At 45.7% G+C, this 20,056-nt stretch overlaps 1 protein-coding gene across 5 annotated transcripts in view; it reads right to left on the bottom strand.

The window, feature by feature from the left end:
* Positions 1 to 20,056, bottom strand: part of sox6 (SRY-box transcription factor 6) — a gene marked incomplete at its 5' end in the record, with an annotated part of 121,393 nt that overhangs the window by 62,840 nt on the left and 38,497 nt on the right. For all 5 annotated transcript variants that reach the window (XM_083651252.1, XM_083651250.1, XM_083651249.1 and 2 more), the window contains 2 exons: positions 9,990 to 10,058; positions 11,984 to 12,156. In XM_083651252.1, coding sequence (XP_083507378.1) covers positions 9,990 to 10,058; positions 11,984 to 12,156 — 242 coding nt within the window. The remainder of the gene's footprint in view (positions 1 to 9,989; positions 10,059 to 11,983; positions 12,157 to 20,056) is intronic.

Genomic DNA, 20,056 nt, shown 5'->3' with positions numbered 1-20,056 from the left:
TTCATCAGCTAACAGTCTCCTTCACATGTTGGTTCTGAGCCTCCTGGGCCGGAGCCAAGCCCTGTCTGACTAGGCTGTTAATGCGCCCCCCATAATCCTACAGGCAGAGCTGCTCAGCACCGGGGACAGCACCCGCACGGGCATACACGGGCGTACAGTACTTACGTATGTAAGCGCATAGGCACGTGTGCGTGTGTGTACGTGCGCGTGCGATATTATTCCCTCCTCTATTATTCTCTTATTATTATGCTAACAGTTCCACTCTAGCTGTGCTAATTGGGGAGCGAACACATTCTTTTTTTTAACAATGTCTATTTCTGTGCCTTTTTTTTTTGCCAGTGCATTAATAAGAGTCTCACACTGAGAAAATCATTTGTGCCGGGGAGGCAACAAAAGCTTCTGAGAATACACAAATTAGCACCATTATCTTCCTGGCAATTACCACCCAGCCTTGAGTTTATTTAAAGTTAGGCTATTTATTTAAATGGTTTACCATAATATGATAGTTTGGGAGTCGGTGCCTCACTAAAATGCTAACCAAACGATAAATCAATGGATTAAATTGCTGCTCATTGGATAACAAATTCAAACATATTATACTAAGTACAAACAATTAGCATCTGCTTACGACCAATAAAGACAGGATGTTGTGTTTGACAGGCAAAAGAGCCATATTACAGTGGCTGTAAACAGCAGTACAACTAGAAAGAATGGCATTTATAGTCTGGACAAGAATATGGCCACTTGAAGTGTGAGTCAATTAATCACAAACAGCACATCCATTGTTGTCAATTAACTGATTATTCTCCTTTTATAAAATGGAGTCACCCGTGTTAAAATAATACGGACCCCATCAGTGAAGGCAAAATCCAAAGACTTGCAGGATGGATAGATCTACAGTACATAGATCTACAGTACATAGATATATAGTACATAGATCTAATAGTACATAGATCGCCGCTATCATTCAAACGATTTTTTTTCTGCTTAAAAAAACAGACAGTAAATTAGATTGGTTCATTAATTGGTCCACACGGTAATATGGTGTATTTCCATTGGAAGTCGCAGGTCGGTAGGTCGGTAGTTCCAGGTTGGAACTACCGACCTCCAGACAGCCTTTGCCCGTTAATGTTACCAGCAGCTATCTGACAGCTCTAGTTACGTTAGCAGGCGAGTTCATACAGCAAAGTAATGAAGCACAAGTCACAGAATTATGTTACCAACGGAAGCTACAAAGTTGTTAGAACACGTTATCGTAACACAAAAACTACATATCAAGTAAAATCAGCCTACAGATTGATGCTGTGTTTATGGTGGACAACTCGAGAGTTTCCGACTGGGAATGACCATTCTGTTGCACTTTTCCATGTTGGAAGTTGGAAGTACAATGGAATGCAGCATCAGCTTAATACAGTATTTTGCACTCCACTTTGCAATTATATTTTGTAACCACAAAGAAAAGTTAACTAGATGAGGAGACTGTGAGTGAAAATTATTATAGCAAATTGCACTTGTGAATATACATGAGCAGCTATACTTAAAAAAGAAATAGACAATCTATGGCCCGTCAACTGGTAACGTTTTAATTATCTGGGCCCAATTGCAAACCATTGAATAAATACCAGTGTTGGGGATAACATTATAAAAGTAATATAGGTTGAGGCGATGTCTCGTCATAGACGCTGGGTTAGCTGGCTCAGCCTGGCTGGGGGCGTGGTCAGGGTGGGGTAAATTCCCCGTTCTATCCATTCAGCAAAGTTAGAATTTAGCTGCTAGCCCAGCCCAGGCAGACACGATCAGGGATTTAACCACCACAGTAAACGCACATCTGAGCAGACGTCTTGTGTTCTGCTCTAGAACCCCCAAACCTGTAGTTTAGAGCCGCAGCACCGTCCTTTGGTGAGTCAGCCCATTGAGATATATCGGCGGTTTTACCCCACTCGCGCGCCAGCCGTATAACATTTTGTGGGCATTCCCACACATGCCAACTTTCTCTATATCCACAGTTAAATATGGAGTCCCGCAGGGCTCCATGCTTGGCCCCATCCTTTTCAACGTCTGCATGCTACCTCTCGGACAAATCATTCGCAGCCACGGCCTTAACTACCACATGTACGCAGACGACACACAGATCTATATTCACACCTCATCTGACATTGCAACTTCACTGGTGTCACTTAACAACTGCCTGCTGGACATTAAATCCTGGATGCACAGTAGTTTTTTGAAACTCAACACGGACAAAACCGAAGTCATCATCATCTCCCCAACATCTACAACCAACACAGTTCATAACCTCACCCTCCCCATTGCTGATCTGACCGTCTCCCCCTCCCTGCAAGTCAAGAACCTTGGTGTCACCCTGGACTCAAAACTCTCCTTCGAACCCTTAATCAATAAAACCAGACAGTCTGCCTTTTTCCACCTGCGAAACATAGCACGGATCCGCCCATACCTCAACCCAGCTGATGCACAACGCCTTAACAATGCCTTTTTTACCTCACGTTTGGACTATTGCAATGCACTCCTTACTGGCCTCCCCTCACGTCTCCTCAATAAACTGCAACTGGTACAGAACTCTGCTGCTCGTCTCCTGTGCTCCACCCCTTTCCGTCAACATATCACCCCAGTCCTCAGGGATCTTCACTGGCTTCCCATACCATACAGGATAACCTATACATTGATGCTTATCACCTTCAAATCCCTGAACGACTCTGCTCCAAACTACCTTTCTGAACTCCTCCCCTTTCACTGTCCTACTCGTTCCCTCCGTTCCTCCAGCCTTGGTCTTCTGGCTCTCCCCAAGACAAGGCTACGCACTGTGGGAGACAGGGCCTTCTCCTCCGCTGCTCCTCGTATCTGGAACACTCTTCCTCCCGCAATCAGGGCAGCGGATATTGTAGACTCCTTTAAGTCCCTTCTCAAAACCCACCTTTTTAGAGAAGCTTATCATTTATAAATGTTTTATTGTTTTGCCCTCATTGCTCTTTTATATATATCCTAATTCCTTCGTCTTAATGGTTTTTAACTCTACTGTTTATTATGTTGTAAAGTGCTTTGAGTTCTTGAAAAGCACTAGATAAATTGTATGTATTATTATTATTATTATTATTATTATATTACATGTAATATATTACTTTTCGCAGTAACTCGGTAATATAACTTATTACAATAGGATTTCGGTAATATTATCCCAGTTACTTTGTCAAGTGACACAAGTTACAAATTGAGTTACCGGTACATTTTTTTAAATCAAAGCGCATATTTAAATAAAGATATAATCATTTCCTAATCAAATTGTGTGTTTTTATGGAAATAACCACTATAGATGAGAATAACAAAGGAAAAAGATAACATTTTGAATTTTGGACGGGTTATACTGACGGTATAAATTATTTTTTTCGGGATGGTTCCGGGGCGGCGATGTAATTCTGCTACTGCAGTTGTTTTGGTGAAAGTAATGCAAAAGTAGTGTAATAAGTAATGAGTCAGACAGTAATATTGTAAAGTAACGTATTACTTTCAAATTAAAGTACCGGTAACTAGTAATGTGTAGTATATTACATTTTGAAAGTCACTTGCCCAACACTGTTGAATACCCCTGCTTTATATAATGTATTTCTATTAGGACAGTGTTTGTGTTAAAAATAATAATAATAATAATAATAATAATAATAATGAAAGAACATGAAGTAAACTGACCCAACAAAATGTTTCAGATTAAAAGCATCCCCTGTTTCATGTGGGGAGCTCCTTTCTGTAGCCTGTTTGTGAAGATAAAGTTCACCCTGACCTTTCCGCCAGTATTTATTCTCTTGATGTGTGTATGTCTGTGTGGCTGTGCGTGCGTACTGTACACGCTGGCCTCTGTGTGCATGTGTGTGAGGATCTGCATGCCTGTGTGAGAGAGTCAAACCATGGCTCTTATCTTAACAGGCCCATCCTTGAGGAATGCATGAACTGGTGGTGCCATCCCCGTGAGCGCCAACGCTCGGCTCTCCACCTGGCCTCTCGCTGGGAGCTTAGGGCTCAGCTATGGACACTATACACTCAGTAGAGCTTTCACACAGCTCCACATCTTAGTAGAGCACCAGAGAGCCAGCTGAGCCCCCTTGCCAGCTTTAACAGTACGAGTTTGGTTATCTTTACCAGCCCGCCTTAAATCAATTAACTATTGACTTACGTGTGACATTTGGCCTGCCTTTAACTCTCGTGTAATTTAAAAAGCGTCAGCAGAACAGAGAGCCTACAGTCTGACGATCAAAGTGATACTTCTTACATGTAGCTGCTCATCTGCTGCCATTCGGGGCAGGAGAAAGTGAGTGTGTGAGTATCAAGCACCAAGCTCAAAAAGAGTCCAGTCAAATATGGTGGTCAGTCAGTGCATCTGGTTGATACTGGGACCAAGCAAATAAGAGCTCTGTGTATTTTATTTGTATTTATTTTTTCTTGTCTTTTTAGCTGTGACCAGCAGCTAAGTCACTCTGGCGGTTGGTCCACAAAAAGTTGACCACACTTTAGCGTGCACCGTTTTTGTCGTAGGAGGCTGAAATTTGGCATGGAGGTCAAGTGGGTGTGTGTGTTGTGCGTGTGTGTGTGTGTGTGTGTGTGTGTGTGTGTGTTGTGGGGCTGTGTGTTTGTGTTCACACCAATTGGCTAAAGGGAGGGGGGTGTCAAATTGAAATGCAGGGTGGCAGAGGCAGAGTAGGGTGGGCTGCTCCTGCCATCCTGCATTTCAGAAATTCGCATATGTGGTCGCAGCTATTGAGTGCCTCTGTGTGCAGACTTAGAGTGACAAATACCTTCTATGATGAAACAAACTCATTCTCTGTTGATATGGATGTTACATTACATTACATTACGTCATTTGGCAGACGCTTTTATCCAAAGCGACTTACAGTAACACATTTTGTCAACAATAGAGCAATCAACTATGCAACATAATCTATGACAGCTACAACTTTTGAAGGAATAGTTTTTTTTTGGTTTTTTTGTTTTTTCTTAGTGTCACACTTATAAAATCCTGAATGGTTGTTTCAAATTTTCAACTCAATCAACATGTGTGTTAATCCCCTCCCGGGATTGAATTAGTGCCAAGATGATTCCAACGAGGACGGACTGAAGGAATCCAAACAAACGGGAAAAACACCCAGAGCCTTGAGCTTGAACTTTTGATAAGCCGCTAACACCGCAATCAAAACATCGACCATGTTAAAACGAGTGACACTGTAATCTCCATTAAGACCAAAGACGATGGGATTTCAAGCAAGACGGTTCAACGTCAACTCACTTCCTGTCATTTTGGCACGCGGGTTTTGCTCATGGTTTTCCACGGACGCGCCCACTAAGAGATTTTCAGCAGGTCTGAGTATATTGGAGTCAATGTGAAAAGTCAACGTGATCTCAGATTATGACAGATTCTTTCGCCCCCCATATTCATTAAAGTAAATATTCGGTCCATTCTCCGAAGCCACATATCTTCAGAATATTCTGACACTAAAAGGGCATTTTTCAGACAGACAGATCAGGAGAAAATTAAACTTGTTCAAGACCTGTCTCTATCTCAGCAACACACTCTCGCGAGATTTGGCAACAGGAACTCATGTTAGCAGGGAGTGATTAGCTAAAGCTAAAGCTGAAGTTTGTTGATGTAGTAGCTAGTGTAGTGTAGTGTTTATATGTGTGGTTTGTGCGGAGTTTGGGGAACTCACAATCTCCATTTGAAGTTAGCTTGCTAGGTCAGCACTAACCCCGCTTAAAGCCTGCTTGAAGAAGAAAACAAGTGGGGGTGGAGGGGGGGAGTAACGAGACTTGGGAAGTAACGAGACTTGGGGAGAGGTGACCATGTGACCATTTGCATTCAAGAGACTTGCTGCTACCAGTTGTTAGAATTGGCGGAGCCTGCGGTGAACCATCTAGATAGTAATGGAAGATCTATGCAAAGACCTCATCTCTCTCCCACTCTTGTAAGTATGATGAGAAAGGATGGAGAGAGAGAGAGAGATGGTGGCCATTCAAAAGGCAGACTTGATTAAACTGCAACAACAAGCTGCCTGCTAGCTTCCAAACCTCTCGAGCTCAAACTAACTGCACACTTCTCCCAGATCTCCTCCAGCCCCTTGAAAGCACACATATAGCGTGCCAACAAGAGTCTCCAGTTACAGTCCCCGTGGTTTTAGTGTTTGGACTCTGACAGTCCAGTTTACAGTGCCCACTGATGTGATCAGTTACATCATCAATATGAGACCGTAGCAAGAGTGGCTTTCCCCCCGAAGCCAAAACAGAAGGACTTTGATGGCTAGTAGGGTCTCCAATAAAGTCTACTGCTCTCCATGCTAACAGCAGGGTAACTCTATCCCCCAACAGTAACACTGCTTTAGCACTCTGCTAAAAGTCTGTGACATACAGGCTGGAAGCTTGTTTACAGAACTAATTAAGTCAAAGCTGTTACATATTACAGGGGCCAGGGCCGTTTTTAACCCATTGATACCTGATGCAGCATTTGCGTGTATATCCCTCATTTGTGTGTGTATCCCTTTAAGTGACGCGGTTCGCGGTCTTAAAGGGATACACACACAAATGCTGCATCAGGTATCAATGGGTTAAGAGGCAGCAGAAAACAAGAGTGGCAAAAAGATACTTGCCCCCCTGCCTTTCTTTCTCCTCTCTTTGCTTCTCACTCTGGAGAGGAGTGGCCAGCAGTGCCATGTTGGATATTTGGAGGAAGTAGTAGGTCAGGAGGAGACATTTGAGAATTCGGACACTATAAAAAAAAAATGGCGACACACTAAATAGACCACTATTTCTGTCATAGCGACCGTGTCCGAACAGAGCTGATGTTGAACGCGGTCAAACTGAAGGAATGGGAGTAATCCACGTTGTTTGTCGTCTGGTGGGCTGCTGGTCTGTCTGTTGAGTGGAGTCTGATGTGACTGATGGGCAGCAGAGCAGATGGTCTGAACCTGGGACTTTTTTGTGAATGTGGTGGGAAGGGGGGTGGGGGGGGGTGAGGGGTTTCAGGGGAGACGCTGGATAACTTGGCTGTGCCAGAAGTGGCTTTGCTTGTATCTCTGTTCAAGTGTTTGAAATGGATCTATACATATTTAGAAGTGCGTTCCCATACATACTTGACCCCCCCACACACACCCACCCTCTCTCAACACTATGCATCAAGGCACATTTCCACGTCTGATTTGCCTTTAACTTTGAGATGAAAGTAAGTGAGATGCATTAAGGCTGTGTGTACTCAATGAGCATACGTAAAGAGCCCTCCATGATATGAGTGATACTAGACCCTTAGTACTACATACGCTACTTCATTAGTACTGCATACAGTAGTACTTCATTTCAGAGCGTTTTCTACAGAGTGTCGTGCTCTGTGCTCCTCTTTAGTGGAGTGTGATATGGCCGTCATTTTTCCAATAGACTGTCCACTGTTAAAGTGAAAGGTCCAGTGGCGTGGCTTCTGAAGAGCATGTTGACAGTGAGGTCTTTCTCTGGGGAAGTGCCCTTGAGAGAGGGCAGTAGCTTTTAATGTTCTACCAGTAAATCCTGCTGTTGTGCTGATTGCTGTTTAAATCCAAGGGGTTTGCTTTGCCTCCGCACATCATAGGAGACACAGACTGAGGGCTGTTGGGGTATGATATACAGGACGCCTGTTCGTTTGTTCTTCCGGTTCAGCGTTAGCCGGCCGGGTAAACATCGATAAACTGTAAACTATGAATGAAGTTTGGCAACATTCAGCAGCTACACTGCGGGCCAACTTCAGTTACATGCTCATAGCGTTACTGCTGCGAGGAGCCGATGGCTGTACCCGGTCGGCATTTAACGTTTGTTACAAAAGCACTCAACAGTGTTTTCTCACTGCCAGTACAGTCGGGGTTGACCGATACTAGCTAGTCCGACCGGTCACACAGCCAGTGCTCCTCGCTGCTCGTTAAAAAAAATCAAAATAGGTGTTATTCTGATAAACTGGTCACATATTTGGAATGATACGTTAGAATTGGACTCGACTCAGACTCTTCTTTGGCGGCTTGGACTTGGACTCGGCCTCGGACACTGGGGACTGGAGATATCCTGACTTGACTACAACACTGCCACTGAGTCACTTCAGCATAGTTGCTTTAGATACACAGGAACAACCTGCCAGTAAACGTTTGAAGAGATTTTTCTGAACCTCCAGCACATTGCTTGTGCATTGCTGTGACCTTTCCCTATCTGCCGCCAAGATTGTCAAACGCAGTGATTCTCAAAATCTTTCACATGAGGGACCCCTAAACTTACAAAAATTAGACCACGGACCCCCATTTGATAGGATTTTGTCCCACGGTCCCCCATATGATAATAAGATTGATGCTTTTAGATGTTTTATTACAGAAGGTGTATAAAACCCATGACCAAAATTAGTCATTGTGTTGGAATGGAATTATAGCAAAAATAAATGATCCCCCTTTTGGCTGGGGACCACCTGGAACCCCCTCAAGGACCCCTGGGAGTCCCCGGACCCCCATTTGAGAACCACTGGTCAGACATATCGCTGAAAATGAGCCTATATAATGTTGTGTTGATTTGAGAGAAGATGGGGAGTTGCCTGCAGGAAGAACGAGCCGAGCGTAGGAGGTGAACGGAGAAGGAGGTGCCTGACACCAGGCACACCCAGCAGGGTAGCCTTGGCTTCCCTCAGACAGCTAGGCCCACAACCTTGACCACAGCCAGTGACCAACCCTGGATTACTCTGTGCAGTCTGGCCATGTCCAACAACACACTGCCTGGGTGGTCCTCCACCTCAACACTCTGTACTGTACCACACAAGACACACACACTCGCGCACGCACACACACAGCTTTGTAAGTGCATAAATTAAAACCTAGAGCACCATCTAAATGTATGCCAGGAGAAATGATTCGTATTTACAACTAAAAACAACAACAACAATGGCAGCCATACCCTATAATGGCAGTAAGTTTGTCTAGCTGCCGTGCTGTGTGAAAGCATGCCACGCGGCTCTTGTGGGAGCGGGCGGGTTACAGAGGCATTTACCAGCCTCTTTCATGTCCCCCACCTCCAGGCTCTTCTCCATCAACAGCACTCATTAGCTGTTGTTACTTTCCCCTTTTTTCCTCTTTGTTCATTAAGATGTGCTAATTATTCTCCTCCATATTTTAAAGCCCTCCCAATTACCAACAGGCAATTAACATTTGATGAGAGCGGTGAATGTAAGAGAGTGACACAAAAATTTAAATAACCATACCGGGCCAAGTCGCATGAAAGGTAAAAATGAGGTAAAAGATGGGAAGAAAAGTCTTTCTCGCAGAAGGTAGAAGTGATTTAATATCATCTTTTACTTGAAGATACATTTGGCTGATGATGACGGTCGTGTAGCAATTAGACTGAAAGGGGGAGCAATGCGTTAATGAGGAGTGAGCATGTGATAGCCTGCTTAAAACATCCTGATTCGTGATCTCACATTCTGTTTGGCTCTATGTAGCAGTCTGTACTCCAGTGGGCGGAACTACTTGCCTTGACGGACAACACCTTCAGCCAATCAGCGTCGCCAAATCTAGTCCTTCAGCCAATCAGCGTCGGATCCAGTCTAATCCAAATCCACTCGGAAGAATTGCGAAAACATCTTTTCTGCCGAGAAACTCCACTGGTCCTGTTCTTGTTTAATTGATGTTATTGGCTCTATTTCTGCTCACGGCTGTAAACTCGCCGAACGCCGACAACACTGCTCGTTGCGTCGTGAGCCGGAGATCCATGGGAGCAGCCATTACTATTGTGCCACTGGCCTCCCTGGTTGGATGGTTACAATGTCAACTACGAGGCAGGTCCCTGATTGGCCACTTTGTAATTTCTGAAAAGGCCCGCCCGGCCTGGAAGCCAGAGCAAAATAAAATGTGAGTTCACGTGAGTGGATGGTTTAGCAGGCTAAGGATATGAGAGGTGTAAGCTATGACTGTTAGAGGGACAACAGAAGCAAATTCACTGACCTGGATCTGCTGCTGGAGGAGGTTGATTTTGTGCTGCTGCTGCAGAAGCTGCTGCTGTTGTCTTGCGATCTGGTTGCAAACAGAAGTAAAGACATGAAATTAATTTATTCCTATTCACACTGCATACCGGTGCTATGCTAACTGCTAACCTGTCAAAGCCAATTGTAGACAGTAGCAGATTACAGAGGGAGACTAACATTATATTACTTTCTTTGCTTTTTTACAACATATGTTCCAGACTTCTAGCCAAACTGCTGCAAAATCAAGCAGAAATCTACACCAGCCATTCCCCACTTGTGGGCCGCGAAGGTATTGCAAGTGAGCTGCCAAAATCATTTGTAAAGCATTACGATTACTTCATGATTTTTTTTATTATTATTTTTTAATATGTATGAGAATGCATTTCTCCATTGTTGAGTGATACACTTATTTAACTCGTGATCAATTATGCGTTAATTAGCCTATTGCAGACTATTATCATTCAACGCAAACATTTTTGTTGTTTGGGCCGTGAGTGGGAAAAGGTTGGGATAGCGCTGATCTACACAGTTTCAACTTTCTAAATGAGGAACCATCCTGTCACAATCAGTGGTCATTTAGTGATGGAGGATAAATGCTATACAGAGGACAGATTAACACGGTTATGAGGGAGATAACCGGTGAAGGCAGGGTGTATGCGTGACGGGGGTTGGTCGGAGCGCTCCGTCTGATCCCGACCCCCCCTGAGCCCGCACAGCCATCGCAGCAGTCCCCTCTATATCTACACGCTCACTTCATCGAGCGTGACAACCTAGTTTTTAAGTGTCATTTAATTTTCATTTTTAAATATAATTACAAAGTGTTCACTGTAAGATACCGGTCGTCTGCAAATGTGTCAGGTTTAATTTGTGCTGGCTTCCTCACAAGTGTCAACAGTTAATTACTGTGTTGTATCTTGATGGCTTGATGACATTCTAGCTCTCAGCGGGCTCTCTCTCACCTCCCACCCCCCCACCCCCCCTCTCGCTCTCTCTGCCTGTCTCGTTTTATTCGTATTCGTCCCGTTTTTAAAATATGACCAAATAATAAAATATGTTACATCGCCGTTCATTTATATCCATATATCTACAAAGCCTAACAGAGTTGAGTGTAGTTTTGCAAATGAACAGCATTGATTGAAAAAGGAATCAATACTGTTAATGTATTATTAGTGTACTATGACCAAATGCATCACTCCGAGCTATATGGTCCATCTCTTCATTTAACACAGGAAGGTCTGAGCGCGTGCTGGGAAAACTCTGAGTGAACTCCTGGCTGATAATTGACTCATAGCCATTAGTGTGGCTGGTGATAATAAAAGTGTCGCCCGTGTGGATAGTTTGCGTCCTTATTTCTTCCCCGACATTAACACACTTCATGGCCTCTCCTAATTTGCTGATTTGTACAATATGGCTCATTGGCCTGATTTGTGCTGCAAATCTAACGCCAGTGCTTGTTCTAATAGGAGACGATTTATAAGATATAGAGAGCGACTTCCGTGTTTAATATCACGTTTAATTCGCACATTCGCTGGGATTTGTTAGCACAAGTCATAATAACGTTTTTCCCTACCGTGCAGCATATATGTGGGCGAGCGAGCATGACTCGAAATATCCAAGCGAATGTAGAATATAAAATCTAATATTGCAAATTCCGATAAAGAGGAGCAATATTTTATTGGCACATTTCATCATTAATTAAATTTGATATGAAATAGAGGTTTAAGAAAAATCCGTGACAAAATGTGTTTAAAGGGGTTTATTATAGAGAGGGTAGAGGAAGTAAAGTAAACAGACAAAGAGGGAGAGAATCCCATTAGAAGGAAGAAAGAAAGAAAGAAAGAAAGAAAGAAGGTGAGGGGAATGTGGAGAGAAAGAGAGAGAACAGGGATGCCCTGGGGTAAAAGAGAGAGAGAGAGAGAGAGAGAGAGAGAGAGAGACACTGACAACGTGAGAGAGAAAGCAGTGAGCAGTTACCTGCTCCTGTTGCTGACGAGCTAGCTCCATTTGCTGCCTCTGCTTCTCCATCTGTGAGGCGGCCAGCTTCTTCTGCTCATCGTGCGCCGCCAGGAGCTGCTCTCTCAGGCTGATCAGCTGGCTGATCATTGTGGAAAGCTGGTGCTCCTTCTCTGCCAGGCTCTCTGGAGTACCTAGAGAGAGAGAGAGAGAGAGACAGAGACAGAGGGAGGGAGGGAGAGAGAGATGTCAGTGGAGGGAAGGGCAGACACAAGGTGGAGAGACTGAGTCACAAACAAACAGACAGAGAGAGAGAGAGAGAGAGAGCATGCAAATGGTATTATAGGGACCATGACAATAAAGCCATGGTGTGAGCATTGTGACAATGCCCTTGGTCATTGTACAGTCTAATCCTGAGTGTACTACAGGCACAGATCATCATACTGCACAATTGTATTGTACACCAAATACAGTACAAAGAATTGACGTTATTAGAAGTGTGAAGGTCACAGCCTGCAGTTGTCTATGTTGCTGTTAGCTGGTGCAGCTCTCAGTGAGAAAGGGAAGCTCTGCTGGGGGGCTGAGGTGGCAGCTAGGCTGACAGCTCGCAGTGTGTTTTGCACCGAGCTCAAACTTACACCACTTTTCTTTACAAAGCTATTCCACTCACACATTAGAGGTGCGGCTCCTTACGGGCCATCAGCCGCTGGACCCCCGCAGAAAGGGCGCACACCAGAGCAATTCAGAGAGAGAGTGGCGTCAGCGGAGGACCAAAATGCGTGACTCATTAGCCAATGAACAGCCAGGAAGGGGTCTCGCGCTACTTTTGAATGCTAAAATAAAGCTGATAATGTACAATTTGATTAAAAAAAAAAATTACTTTCAAAGTACAACACAAACTGTCCATTTTGCTGCAACTCGACAGTGCTGCTTAATCCAGAACCTTACTTCCTGGAACTCTTGGGAGTAAAAAAAACTGGTCCATTGGAGTGAATGGAGATGTCGCGACTCTTCTACTGTATATACACGCTTCTGGCACACACCTACCACTTTCTGCACAGCAAGGAGATATTCCGTACGCGCTTAAATGAAAAGATTTGCACAGCATCGACGATGTCTCTATTTGCTCTGTGTTGTTAGTAATTGTTCTGTCAATTCTAGTCAGCGTGTATGCATACTTGAGCACGAACGGCGACGGCAGCCCAGGGGACCTGAACGCAGCCCTCGGGGTCCCTACAGTCACATGTCCTCACTGTGTGTGATGGAGAGAGAGCGGCTCCACCGCGCTGCTCTCTCCCTCCTCCTAATCAATGCTAAGTGATCCTCCCATTGACTTACACAGCCAACATAATTGCCAGCGAGAGGCGAGACAGTAACTCACTCTCCTCCCCACTGCACTCCGGTGGTGTGACAAGCTGATTTGGGAGAACATAGGGGGAAAAAAGAGATGAGAAAAGTGACAGAGGAGAGAGAGAGAGGGAGGGGAGAGAGAGAGAGAGAGAGAGAGCGAGACAGAGGACAGGATAAAAGGATAGAGAGGCACATAACAGTACAGTAAAGTCTGGCCCGGGGCCAGCGGGAGCTGGATTCTTTCCTGGGTGTCTTCCTCTCTCCTCTGGCCACATCTGTCTTGAGTTTCTCCCAGGGGCCCTCTCTACTCAAACTATTTTAATTTGACTAAACAGCTGATTTATTTTATCTCTCCGATGAGGAAGGCCGTTTGTCTTAATAGGGCCTGTCAACCTCCAGAACCCATTCAGGGCAATTTACTGGCAGGGCTTGTCTGAACCTCGGCTCGCCTCGCTCTGCCTCCGCTCGCTGCCTGCTGCAATGGAAGAGAGATGCAATTCTCCATTTATCCTGCGAGGGGGAGGAAAAAAAAGAGGCACCTAAAAGCAGCTATTCATGGGGCCTCGCATGCGGCTTCACAGGGCTGAATCGACTTCTTATTCACCCCCGACTACACTTGTTGTGAATGGCTTATCTGTAAAAATGGATACGTTCGACAGCAATTTTATTAACCTTTGGCCGCGTCCGCGAAGGAGCTACGTTTCACAGGTCACCAGAGAGATAAGTCACAATCACAGATCCGCCGCTATCAATGCAGTTAGTGGGGAGGGGAGGGAGGGAGAAGGGAGGGAAGAGAGAGGAAGAAAGGAAGAAAAGAAGGAAGAAAGAAAGGAAGAAATGAAGGAAGAAAGAAAGAAAGAAAGAAAGAAAGAAAGAAAGAAAGAAAGAAAGAAAGAAAGAAAGAAAGAAAGAAAGAAAGAAAGAAACGAGGGATGAGGATAGAAACTACGGAGCATCAAGATAGTAGAAGATATCCTGGCAGGCAGGGTGAAGATAAGATGTCATCGGGGGCACAGGGTGGCACAGACGCCCTTGAACAGGGACCCAAACATCTGGACTCAATGATGGCCTCTCAGCCTCCCTGCTCACACGTGTCCGAGAGGGCCACTCACTCGTTTAGGGGTCAATGTCAATACTGTAATAAGTGGCAAAAATAAACAGTACAGTATACACATGGTGTGTGTGTGTGTGTGTGTGTGTGTGTGTGTGTGTGTGTGTGTGTGTGTGTGTGTGTGTGTGTGTGTGTGTGTGTGTGTGTGTGTGTGTGTGTGTGTGTGTCGGTCTGCTTACATACAGCAGCAGATTGGTGCTCTGGGTCCACAGAGGGATCCAGTGGGTTAGTCTGGGGGCCGTGTGTGGGGGGCGCCGGGCCGGCCAGCCCGAACACTAAGAGAATACTAACAGAGGGGCCATTGTTTTGATGTTGGGCTGCATTGTGGGAAGCCTGGCCTGACCCCCCCACCCCCTCCACCCCCCCCCAGCACTGAGAAAATGGCAAGTTGCTCCTTCCCTCTTCACTAATCTTTCACACTTGGTTTTGTCTTTAGCCCTCCCTACCCCAAATCCACCCCACCACCACCACCGCATTTCGAGAGATCTCAACATCGGCATCAGAGTACTGTATTCAAGACCTTCTGATTGATGGCTATAGAGACACTGTGGAACGCGTCATCATTCAGAAACCACGCCCAACACGGGGGAAAACACAAAGGACCACTATACCGCGCCAACTTCTAGCAAAACAAACCGTGGCTAACCGGGCGAACAAAGGAACTCTCGTCAGATACAGATAGTTTTACAGATCTCTAGGAGGAACTGGCTAGTGTCAAATAATGAGACGTTGTGTGCGTTTACTTCATTTATTTGAACTGCGATCGAGACGTAAGCTGATCACGTTTGTCTGCTGAATCTCTGCTTCCTGAAACTCCCCCCCAATCCTGGTGTTCTCCTATGTCACATGTTGCACAGAAAGATCATATATACGGAAGATGAACACTCCAACTTACTTCATTGACAGCTAGATCCACATTTTTCTTCATCACGGCTTCCTTGTTTTGCTCGTGAGTACAAAAAAAAAATGTTTGTGATTTTTTACATTTGTTGTCTGCACAGCCCACCACACAACAGCTTTTAGCTATGTTTAATTCAAGGAAAACGACGCTGGTGTATGGGAGTGAATGGAGAGCTTTCCCCCGTGATGGGCGTGGCCTATTTCATGCAGTGTCTCTATGCTGAATACAATATAGCTTTAGACAATCAATCATAAAAACATGGTAGGAGATTCTCTCTCTTTTTTTAAAGAGCTGACCAGAGATCTACTCTGCATCCTTAGTCGAGAATCAGACACATGTGTTTTGTGTTGGCTGGTTCAGTGTAAAAATCTCTTTCTTCCTGCTCTAAATTATGGATCATCTTTAAAATGCAGATAAAACTTTTATTGGGCGGTGCAGAAGAGGAGAGCCGCGGTCTGCCTCTGACCAGCCTGCTGACAAAAGGGGCCGTTTCCTGCATATTGCATGGCTCTTAACAGCGGTGGGGCCGGGGTCCGCCCGTTAACTTGTCTCCTCACATCGCACTGCCGACGGCAGACAGACAGCCCAGAGATGCCAGGCTGCTACATAAACCCCAGCAGCCTACAAACATCTAACATGTTGTGACATCCCCCTGTGGATGGAGCGAGGCTCCGCGGGACAATAGTAGAGGACACACAGGAGCCTGTTAGGCCCAGAATGTCCCAGGAGGGAGCTGGGTCAAGCTGGGTTTGGGACCGTCTTGTTGTCCCCTCAGGCCGTGTTAACTGCAGAAACGCTAGATTGACACATGGGACGGGGGGGGGAGACAGGGAAGCGACGTTGTCCGGCTTCAGTCCATTCAGAATTCACCTTTTTGAGATCCCTGCCTCTTTTCAACGCCACAAAGTAGGGCAGAAAACATGGAGGAGTGACTAAATAAATGATAAGAGGAAAACAAGCAGAGCCATGGTTGCTTGGGGAGGGATGCGGGTATTTGAGCCTTGGGGTCTTTGGATAAAAGGCACTTTGTCGGGGTGCGATTTGTTCTGTCTCCCTCTCTCTCTCTTGGCTCCCTCCTCCCTGCTCTAATCAAGCAGTCTCTAATTTGGCTTCCAAGTCCAGATACCGGGGAGAAAAGAAGAAGGCTTGTTACTTTGAAGAGTCCCGAGTGAAGAACACAGAGAAAAGACTCAGACACACACAAACAGAAGAAAAGCGATGGTGGGCGAGGGTGAAAAGGGGGGGAAATCACAAGGCAGCCTATTCTCTCCGCTTCCTTTGGTTAGGACAGCTGAGCCATTATGACCCGAGCTCAATGACTTTTTTAGCGGCAGAACACTGGAATGTCTTTGTCTGTCTATCAGCCGTGCTATTGTGGACGCTTCCATATGCTGCGCGCCTCATCCTAAGTCAATTAAGACGTGTCTAAATGCTACGATTGTGCCCGGGTCGCATCCGCACACAGAGCGCACATAGCTAGCACACAGAGGAGCGCACATAGCTAGCAGCGCACAGACCGCGCATAGCTAGCATGCCTCGCGTGCTGACGCTCTCTCTCTCTCTCTCTCTCTCGTTCTCTCTCCCTCTCTTGATGTGCGTGTACGTAGGCGGCGAGGGTGAACAGACGTGTGTTGCTGCCTCCCAGTGCGAAAAAGTGCGTGCCCCTGAATGGATGCATGCGTGTGTGGTCAGTGCAGCGCGGGATTTAGAACACTTGTGTGAAATTCTGTCCATTATTCCTCTGAAAACCCCCCAAAAAGCCAATTTAATAACTGCTAAGTGCATCTATAGTACTGCTGCTTTCTTTAGAATAATTTTTCAGGCCACAGACCTTTCTCCCCAACCATAATATTGCCTCAACGAAAGCATGACACTTGAGTCACTCTTGATACCAAATTCACTTGTATAATAATTGAATAGGACATAGCCTAAATAATCTGTTACATTGAGCAGCTGACTGGCAGCAAACCAAGTTTAACGGGGACAAAAGACTAACAAAAGCAATGTTTTATGGGATCCCTTTGCTTCGGACTAGTTTATACACTTGTTCAGCAATGCTACAGTATAGTATAGTATGTTCAGCAATGCTACAGGGCCATATGTGTTTCCCAGTAATATGGCGTTAAAGTGTCTCCATGTCCCACAACCAAGACAATATGAGCCACAGCTGTTTTACCTGGCTTGCTGCCCCTGCCACGATATAAAAGCTGTTAATCTTGCCAATAAAACACCATTAACAAGCATGAGCAAGGACTCACTAGCACATGTCATCCACTGGCAGCTCTGACTCTCAGCGCTTAAGCCTTCCCATGGCATGAACTTATATAGGCTCCTTCACATTGACAGATTGCCCATGCACCTGTTAAGCACGATTTTGTCAAGATTTTAAAACCACTTATTCTGTGCTTGAGACTCTTAAAAGCAACTTAATGTTAGGATATGCTGATGCTATATACCACTACTATTATTATCATTATGTTTAAGATGTATGTGGGTGTCCACGTGTGTCTGTGTGTGCGCACGTGTGTGTGTACATATTTGCGCGATTTTAAACTACTGCTATTACAGAAATAATATGCTTGAAATTGTTCTGCGAAAAATATTTTTCAAGAAATCTTCTGATTGACACATGAACAGGTTATTAATGAAAGCACCCTTCATCTGCTGTGGGTCTGCTGTTCATGCTGAACACTGATGGAGACTAATATTTTGATGATAGAGGAAGCATCACTCTGAAGTATAATTATGCTAATGTGAAGCACTTCACTGTGTCTACCCATGACATTGGACAAGGTACTTCATGGAAGCTGCTCGACCTGAACATATACTGTAATTCCACAGGGAATGGCAGCAGTAACACTGACATTCTAACTGAAGTAAAGAAAAGAAAAAAGCAATAAGCAAACTTTACTTTCTGTTCTTTCAGTAGATGAGTATGTCATTCTTTGAATAAACTAGTGCAGTGTCTGCTCCTGCACAGAGTGCAGTGTTTGCTCCTGCACAGAGTGCAGTGTCTGCTCCTGCACAGAGTGCTGTCTGCTCCTGCACAGAGTGCAGTGTTTGCTCCTGCACAGAGTGCAGTGTCTGCCCCTGCACAGAGTGCAGTGTCTGCTCCTGCACAGAGTGCTGTCTGCTCCTGCACAGAGTGCAGTGTTTGCTCCTGCACAGAGTGCAGTGTCTGCCCCTGCACAGAGTGCAGTGTCTGCTCCTGCACAGAGTGCTGTCTGCTCCTGCACAGAGTGCTGTGTCTGCTCCTGCACAGAGTGCTGTCTGCTCCTGCACAGAGTGCAGTGTCTGCTCCTGCACAGAGTGCAGTGTCTGCTCCTGCACAGCCACAGAGTGCAGTGTCTGCTCCTGCACAGAGTGCTGTGTCTGCACCTGCACCGAGTGCAGTGTGTGCTCCTGCACAGAGTGCTGTGTGTGCTCCTGCACAGAGTGATGTGTCTGCTCCTGCACAGAGTGCTGTGTCTGCTCCTGCACAGAGTGTAGTGTCTGCTCCTGCACAGAGTGCTGTGTCTGCTCCTGCACAGCCACAGAGTGCTGTGTCTGCTCCTGCACAGAGTGCTGTGTCTGCACCTGTACAGAGTGCAGTGTTTGCTCCTGCACAGAGTGCTGTGTCTGCTCCTGCACAGAGTGCAGTGTTTGCTCCTGCACAGAGTGCAGTGTCTGCTCCTGCACAGAGTGCAGTGTCTGCTCCTGCACAGCCACAGAGTGCAGTGTCTGCTCCTGCACAGAGTGCAGTGTTTGCTCCTGCACAGAGTGCAGTGTCTGCTCCTGCACAGAGTGCTGTGTCTGCTCCTGCACAGAGTGCAGTGTCTGCTCCTGCACAGAGTGCTGTGTCTGCTCCTGCACAGAGTGCTGTGTCTACTCCTGCACAGAGTGCAGTGTCTGCTCCTGCACAGAGTGCAGTGTCTGCTCCTGCACAGAGTGCTGTGTCTGCTCCTGCACAGAGTGCAGTGTCTGCTCCTGCACAGAGTGCAGTGTCTGCTCCTGCACAGAGTGCAGTGTCTGCTCCTGCACAGAGTGCTGTGTCTGCACCTGCACAGAGTGCTGTGTCTACTCCTGCACAGAGCACTGTTGGCTTGTTTATTCAAAGTTTATTAATAATGAACGTGTCGCATGTCCAAATCGCACCAAATCCGACACTGCACGTCCTTGGGTCCCCAATAATACACCAAGTGTGAAGTAGATCAGATGAACGGTTGTCGACATATGGGAAGGACACACACACTCACAGACAGACTCACTCACTCACTCACTCACAGACAGTACCCATTCAAAACATGCCTGTTCTGATTGCTTGGCCCGTATATGGTTTTAATCCAGACAGAAATTTCACCAGTGAGACTAAACTGAGCTTCCATTGGTTGATTCTGCTGCCACTCAAACATGTCTGCGTTCCTATTGGCTAGTTTAACTGATGGCGCCTCTGGGTTTTTTTCCCCTCCTGTGTTTGCTCATTGTTCGCTCTCAGACAGTTTAACTGATGTGATGTGATGTGACGGCAGCCGCGCTGGAACTACTTTTACAACACAGTCTCTTAGAAAAACGTATAATACCAACGATATGGACCAACGTTGCTATTTTACAATTTCGGCTCGAAAAACGTAAAATATTAACGTTCCGAGTGGTTAGGGTGAGGATTAGAGTAGGGGGAGGGGTTAGAAACAGAAAATCTCCGTAAAACACGCCCAAACCCCGCCCACCGCTGTAGACGCATACGTTCCCATTT

The sequence above is a fragment of the Poromitra crassiceps genome, assembly GCF_964638095.1.
Source record: "Poromitra crassiceps genome assembly, chromosome: 14".
NCBI lineage: Eukaryota > Metazoa > Chordata > Actinopteri > Beryciformes > Melamphaidae > Poromitra > Poromitra crassiceps.
Note: the sequence above shows the minus strand (reverse complement) of the source record. Positions and strands in the feature narration are given on the sequence as shown.